Raw genomic sequence first — 8,105 nt, 5'->3', positions numbered from 1 at the left:
TTATGCACGTAATATTATTTGTATTAAAATATTCTATAAACTGGAGCTGGAAGAAGTGATATACTATAATATATTTGAATCTATGGATTTATAGCCTTTATAGGCATTTCACATATATGTAAATTTTTGATCCTACCAAATTCCTTTATACTGAGTTGATAAAATATTCATGTCTAGTGTTATTAGTGTGAGACTTCTCTGATCTTACTACATCTTTCTTACCGAAATTGTGGTTCTGGATGCATTATGGCCAATTTGACCCTTTCCTATCTCTGTAATATTTTACTGAGATTTCTATGATGCTCCGAATAATTATTTAACTTCAGATGGCTAAACAAAATTGCCGATTATGTTTGGTATGAAGAGTATTTGTAGTGCGTATTTATGTGTAGTGAGCGGGACACCAGGGAAAATTGTAAATGATATTTATAAAAGAGATATGACCTCAAGTGTTCCTTAAAAAGTCAACATATACATATGTGAAAACTTAATCTTTATACTAGACAATAAGGAAAATAGACTCATGATTCTAAACCACTTACGAAGATTCCCACCCTTACTATCACTTTGTCAATCTGTCTTCCAGTTAAAAAATTAGAAGTTATAGACAGCAGTTGTATAAACCCACTACCTGTAAAATTCTCTAATACAAATTTTTCCCCCTTTTTTTTAATGAAAAGTGAAATTAAATGTACTAAAAAAATTCTAGGAAGTTAGAGATGACAATTTATGTTAACCAAAAAATATATTTAGTAAATTATTTCTTGTTTATTAAAATGAGAAAGAAAATGCAAGACCCACTAAAACAACTAAATGTTTAAATGATATATTATCTTGTGAATTGAGTCTGTCCCAAAAGATTTTCTGGGAAGAACAATCAATTGATACAAATGTCAGTGCAAATCTGTCAATTTTTAAATTTTTAAAGCATATTTGTTCAAAGTTTTAGCTTGTGTGCATGATACAAATTCCATACATTATTTTCTCAGTGACAATAAAAAGCACAGTTTATTAAAAACTGAAGTAAAAATCAAAATAATTTTTTTTAAAAAACATCGGTCACAGTTTTGTCATTGGTATGTGGAGGTTGTTCCAAGGGCCCATCCAAAGCTCCTCGTCATCTGATTGCGTGTGGTCACTGTGGAATTCCACAGCTTCCTTGATGCTCTTACTGTCAATCACAGACTCCTGTTCGACTGTGCTTCTCAGCCTGTTCCCCGGTGGCTTCACCGCCGTGCTGCCAGTCCCCAGCGGGCAAGGGGCAAATGTAACCAGAGTTGGCCTTGTGTTCATTTTCTCAGTAGAAAACGGCCCCTTTGACAAAGTGTTCAGGGGGATGTTCTCCTCATGGGTCACTGCCAACTTGTCTAGTTTCTTAAAATGCCTCCCCAGTCGCACAGGGGAGGCAACTTTCAAGTTATCCATGAGGCAGGCACGGCGGGTTCTCACCACAGAACCATTCTGTGCAATATATATATTGCCGTTGACATTGCTGTGGATGTGAGGGTGGTGAAGACGGTTTCTCTGACATTCAGGAGCACTGTCTTCTCCAGTTGAGCTGGTTTCATAATCTCGATCAACAACTAACTTGATCATTCTTTTTCTTGCCCACTGTCCAAATAGAAACAATAAAGGGAGACATTATCAAAGGAATTAAAAGGGCAAAAATTACAATGCCTGTCCAGTTCCAAACCTTTGCAAAAAAAAGCTAACAAAGGTATATAAATCAAAAGAAGTAGAGGGAAGCAACTCTATTTACACCAGTTTCTTTCCCACCAATTCTTCATTGAGTTTACAGTTTAATAACTTCTGAAGAAAGTGTTGCTGAGTTGGGAAGCAGACATTTATTTTAGGAACCACGTGTATTCTTTTAGATAAAATTGCTTCTCTACAAGGAAAACAAAAAGGCATATTATTTATATCTAGCTAAGGATCTGTCCATTGTTTGACAGTTGCTATACTATTCAGGAAAGCTAAGTTGAAAGGAATGTATAGCATTAGTATATTCTGTACATACTAATATTTCCATGCCCAGTAGTGTAAAGATATTTTTAAACCCACATTGTTCTAATTCCTAATTAACCCTTCATTGTTGTTTCATTTATTTTGTATAATTTAGTGCTTTCATTCCATTGAAGTGTCCTGGTTTTCTGGGTCATCACATTGAAATTCATGTTCACTTAAACTATTTTCCCATCCTGATAATTTATTTAGTAAAACTGAAAACTAATTATTATAAACTTTCCTTTTGTAAGCAACTGAAACACAATGGACATTTTCACAAATTTACTTTTATCATTCCACAATAGAAATGGCAAGGAGCAAAGGTCAAACAATACTAGGTTATTCTCAAAACAATATTACATTTTCAGGATATGTGAATTCCCAGCCCATTGCCCTAAGTAAGCTATGCTTTTTGATTTTCAGATATATATCTTAAAATTTTTGTTTACTTACCCATAAAAATTGCATAAATGTTATTACAATTTAATTTTTCTAAATTCACTGTAATACATATCCACAACAGAATTGTAGGAAATTGAATTTTTTTTAAAAAAATGTATTTTATTGAACGTCTAATATTTGAAAGTGCTAACTACAAATCCATTTGAACCTGTTCATGATATTTATGATAATACCTTTGCCAGTTGAAATGTACATATATGCAAACCTGCAAAAGTCGACTTTTAGAGATGTCATTTGTCGCAGCTTGTCCTTAAGAGTTATTTTTAAAAGATGCTATAAAGACCACCATAGGTATTTATATAACCCATTCCGATAGAGAGGGCATCCTTGTCCTATACAATGCCACATTGCATTAATAGAAATCCCACTAGAGAATACTGCTTCACTGGTTGCATGTCATGTCTTCTGAATGACTCATACAGGATAGGTGAGTCTGTTTAAAGCTATACTCTAATATACCCCTCCATGTGGGTGGCATCTATATTCACTTTTCTGGCCTGTTGCTAATCTTAAGTCGGACCAAAAATCGGGATCACGTTCCTCCCCTTCCAGTGTCATTTCAGAGAGCACACAGAAGGCACTGCACACGAGAGCACGCATCACTGCACACCCCCCACCTACTGTGAGCTCCTCTACAGGGCGGTGTTGTAACCCTCAGCGCCGGCTCCCGGGGGCTGCCTGTGGCTGGCGCTCCTGCTTGGGGCAGACTCGGGCACCTGGAAGCCCCAGGGGCCTCCGGACTGGCTTTCGCTGCTACTGGTGGTGCTGGACGCTTCCGATTCCTCCTCGCTTCCCGCGCCTCCTTCCACCGAGGCCGATTCCAGGCTGGCCTCCTCAGTCACGTCTTGAGGTTCAAGGTCAGTTGGCTCTTCTTCGAAGGCGGCCGGCTCCCCTTCCTCTCCTTCTGCCGGCGGTGCTGCTGCTGCTGCTGCTTCTTCTCCCGGCAGCTCTTCTGGTTCTTCTGGTTCTTCAGGGGGCTGCTGCTGCTTCTTCCCTTTGACCTCCACGACTTCCTCAACCACGGGCCTTCTCCTGGCGAGAAATATGTTTTTCCTTGCCTTTTCTCCTTCGGACTCTGTGGAGGACTCTTCGGATTCAGGGGTGGAACTTTCCTCCTCCTCCTCGGGGGTCTCCGACTCCGACTCCTCTTCGGTGGTCTCCGAGTAGCTGAACTCGGATTCTGTTTCCGTGTACTCGGTGTAGTCGCTGGAGGTTTCCTCCTCTGATTCCACGGTGCTTTCTGTGGCTTCGTCCTGGTCCAGGGTTAGTTTCAAATAATCTTTGTCTTCTTCCTCGAGGCGTCTCTGCCACTCTTCCCCCTCCAGGTCCACGATGCCTCTTCTCTCCGCCAGCCCTCTCACTTTCTTAAAAATCATCGGGAAGATCCTGGCTCTCTTCCACGTGGCGGGCGGCGGCTCAGCGGCGGGTGGCTTTTCGATAGTGACAACTACTGCCTCCTCACTAGGCTCTCTAATTTCAACTGTGGGTGTAACTTCCTCTTCCTGGAAAATCACGAAAATGCAATTGAAGTGTCAGCTGGGGCATGGTGCTGATGTGACCTTGACCCACATAAGTGGAGCAGGAGTGAATCTGCAGGTGACAACTTCGTGCAAGTTAGGTAACTGCTCTTAAGTAAACAGTCACATCACTATCTACTGGTTTTCCCCACTGTATATACACAGGAGGTGACCTAACGAAAGGGAATTATTTTATGTTGGCTGATATTAATGACAGCAAATTGAATGCTTTCTCATTTTTTTTTCTTATACAAAATTTATTTTGCATCTCCTATCGAAGGAGAGAGAAATAATCATAACGCCTTCCCTCTCTCATTGGTAGACTTTAATATTTTTATGTGTTTCCTTTACAAATATTTCAAATAACCAGGAAATTTTACTGTTTTCTTAACTTTGAACAGGATAGAGCTAGGATAGTTCTCTTAATTTTGAACAGGATAACACTATGATATTTCTTTGTTGTGTGCATGTTTTTTAAAATAAATGTTCGAGTAAATGTTTCAGGCAAAATATAAGAATTAAATATGCATGACTCATGCTACTTTAAACAAATATTTCATGAAAAATGTTGGTGACAATAATTTACTTTTTCTCATAACTGAAAAATGGAGACTCTACTTTCTACATTGTCCAGCACACATAAAAAATTGGAGACTGTACTTTTCACAATTTTTTAGATATGCTGGACAATGTAGAAACAAAAGTAAACATTGTTTTGTGAAATCTTTTATATATTTTATTTTGATATTATCTGTATGGGGAAACATTTAAGATTTTATAAAATATAATTTTATTGCAGCTTTATCTCTGGTGTCTAACATTTTATAGAAGGATATAAATTAAACTTATATAAAATTAATTTCCTTCTACAGACAAGACAATGGCCAGCATTATTAAATTTCTATGGAAAACATGTAATAAGTGAACAGAATTTCTGATTTTTGGAACATTTTGTAGCCTGCTATGCAAGTATGGTTAACAAATTCTTCTTGGATTATTAACCTTACAGAAGAAAATTACAGAAATTACCTCTTCTTCCTCCTCAGCTTCACCAACCACCTCACCATATTCCTCTTGTCCAGCCGGTGGTAACAAGCGACGGCGACTTCCATATTGAGGCATTTCATACCTGTAATAGAAACTTACAACTTTAAATCTTTTTTTTTAATGTGGTCTAGGTAGATTCTACCATGACTCTTCTTTTTCTTCATCATTCAATCAACAGATACTTATACCTAACTTATTAGGCACCTGGTAAACTAATTACAAAACCAAAAGGTAGGTACTACAACCTGATGACCAATGATTTTTGCCATATGGTACCCTGGAATAACAATAAAAAGAGTCAAGTTATTTCAAAGTAAGTTTTGGTGGAGTCTTTAGGCATATTGTTCCTTAATTAATTGAAAAATTTAGGACACAAAATAGGTTCTTTCTAAATGTATAATGGCTTCTTCAGAACAAAAAGTCTATATTTACTGTAAAGCTCTGCTTCAAACATGATCTGTAGTGGTCATTACATTTCTCTACTGTATTTTTAGAAAGCAACTCATGTGTTTAGAAATGCTTATTACTAAATTCTGAAGTATGTTTTCTTCTCTTGGGCAAATCTTGAGGGTGACTGTTTAGATGAAATGTTAAACATATCATATAAACAATGATGAATTCAGGAATTGAGCAAATATGATGTCTATTTTTCCCCCATTTAAATAATTTTGAATAATTTTTACTGCATTCTTAGAGTTGGAGTCAATATTAACATAGAACATCAAAATGGAACTCAATATAGAAAAATGGTTAAAACCTGACTGAAACTAAAACTAGATATGTTACTTATTTTCTAAGATGCAACAAATAAAATGACACATAACATGAATGGTAGCAATAATCATTTACTAATCCTTATTATTCATAAAAATATTAAGATACTGGATTTAAAAAATCTGAAAATGTACCCATGCTCATAACTGTAATAATCTTGTCCATATTCCTGGCCAGGATCAATTCCAGATTCCATGGATAACTCCTATTTTTCAAAAAAAGAAATTGTATTTTGAAAACAAATTCTTATTACATTTCAGCTCACAGTCAGATTTCCAGACCTAGAATTCGATGACTCTCAAAATATTCCTGTCAAAATAATTTTAATTACAAATGTTAGTCAAACATATCCAAATTCTTTTTCTGGCTATGATTGTTTTACACAAAATAAGGTTAAGTTTTTATAACTGAGGGGGTAAATATGGAATTTTTTATAAAGGTAAATCTGCTAAAGGTTACAGATGAGCCTATCACTTGTTTTAAAACTATCAAAGGCAGTTAATATTTTACATTTTATTAACAGACTTTAGCCTTGAGAAAAATTGTAGCATTATCTTTACCATTGTTTCATTGTTCTAGTTTCCTGCTGTCTCCTAGTACCCTGAAGACTTCTACTTTTCAAAAGCTATTCTTGAGAAAAGATCTGATAATTACATTAACATGTGATATTTCCCAAGGATGTTTATATTTTAAAACATACTAGATTTAATTAAATATAATTAAACCAATAAAAGCCCTTTCAAGGTTTCTATTTCTAAATTCTAGACAATATCATTTTTGTCCAACTCTTATAGAAAGATGTTTTTTCCTGAGATACACAGATGAAGCTAGTTTTAAATAACTAAGTTCAGTTTCATTACATTTCCCTTTTAAATTCTATTTTAACATTGAAGTAGGTTGAACAAGTTAAATTAACTTTGCCATGAAGTAAGAAAAGGGAAGGAGGAAAAAGTAAAGGTATCCACAGGAAAATAGGTTGGTACTTTATTTTTAAAGTCATTTGTTTTTTATAGAATTAATTCTGTTGGTTCAAGGAGATAAAAGTTCTCTGAGACCACAAATATATCATTAGAAAAAAAAAAAGAAATTCACAGCCTGAATAACCGTCACTTGTGCTCTGTTTGGCAAACTATCTTTTTTTTAACCCTCACTTGAGGATATTTTTTCCATTGATTTATAGAGAGTGGAAGTGGGCGGGGGGTGGGGGGAGGTTTGAGAGAGAGAGATCACTGTGAGAGACATCGGCTGGTTCCTTCTGAATTAGCCTTAAGTAGGGCCAGGGATTGAGCCTGCAATCCAGACACGTGCCCCTGACCAGGAATCAAACTTGAAATCTTTTTTTTTTTTTTTTTTTTGGTGGAGGCCGATGTTCTAACCATTTAGCAGCACTGGCCAGGGCCAACAAACATATTTTTTTTTAAATTGAATTTGTTGTCTTAATTCTAATCAGAAATTGCTATAAAAAATCTGGAGTTAGATTTCTGCTGAAAAATAAAACGGCAACACTGGTCTCATATTTTCACATGTCATGAATTTAGTTAGTGGTACTATTCCTTATAGCAATCATGGTCTCTACTAGTGACTGCTGTGTTCTCAACCATACAGTGTTACTTCTGTACCCAGCGTTACAATAGGATCTCCCATCTGCTTTTCTGTTTTTATATCTAATAAATTCCATTCACTTTATATTACTTCCCTAGATGTTTATTTTAGTTTGCAGTCCCTCAGCCTTACTTATATACGATCTGATGACTGCACTTTACAAATGTTTTGTGAAACAACTGTAACAGATCCATTTTTGCTGTTAAAACTGCTGCAGTTTACCCACCAGAATAGCGAAGAATAAAACGGAAAAAGTCACCAATACCATGTTTTGGCAGGGACCTGGAGCACTGGAACTTTCCTATCCTTCTAGAGAGATTATCAATTAGTAAAACCCTTGGGGAAATGTTTGACAATACTACTAAAGTCAAACAAATGCATATCCTGTTTCACAGAAATGCAATGTACTTCAATTTATATACCCAACACAGCTGTGTACAATTGTACACCAAAATACAGTATTCACAACAGCCAGTGACTGGAACCAATGAACAAGTCCACAAGGTAAACACACTAAAACATCACACAACAGAGGTGAATCTCCCAACAGAATGATGAGCAAGAGAAGCCAGGTACAAATGAAGCCTATTCTATACTATTCTATTCATGGAAATTAAAACACACACACACACACACACAAACCCAGAAAACTAATATGTACATTAGGAGCCAGGTGAAAAGTTTTCAATTAGCACTAAT

The 8,105-nt window shown here is 36.2% G+C and overlaps 1 protein-coding gene across 1 annotated transcript in view; it reads right to left on the bottom strand.

Annotated features, from left to right (window-relative positions):
* Positions 1-1,059: 1,059 nt before the first annotated feature.
* Positions 1,060-8,105, bottom strand: part of PCDH15 (protocadherin related 15) — a gene marked incomplete at its 3' end in the record, with an annotated part of 650,107 nt that continues 643,061 nt past the window's right edge. The window contains exons 35-37 of the mRNA XM_079793021.1: positions 5,939-6,009; positions 5,004-5,112; positions 1,060-1,611 (exon numbers count right to left, since the gene is read on the bottom strand). Of these exons, the coding sequence (XP_079649147.1) occupies positions 1,060-1,611; positions 5,004-5,112; positions 5,939-6,009 (732 nt within the window). The remainder of the gene's footprint in view (positions 1,612-5,003; positions 5,113-5,938; positions 6,010-8,105) is intronic.

This window comes from Cnephaeus nilssonii, assembly GCF_951640355.1.
Source record: "Cnephaeus nilssonii genome assembly, chromosome: 16".
In the NCBI taxonomy this organism is placed as follows: Eukaryota; Metazoa; Chordata; class Mammalia; order Chiroptera; family Vespertilionidae; genus Cnephaeus; species Cnephaeus nilssonii.
This window is presented reverse-complemented; position numbering and strand designations above follow the sequence as displayed.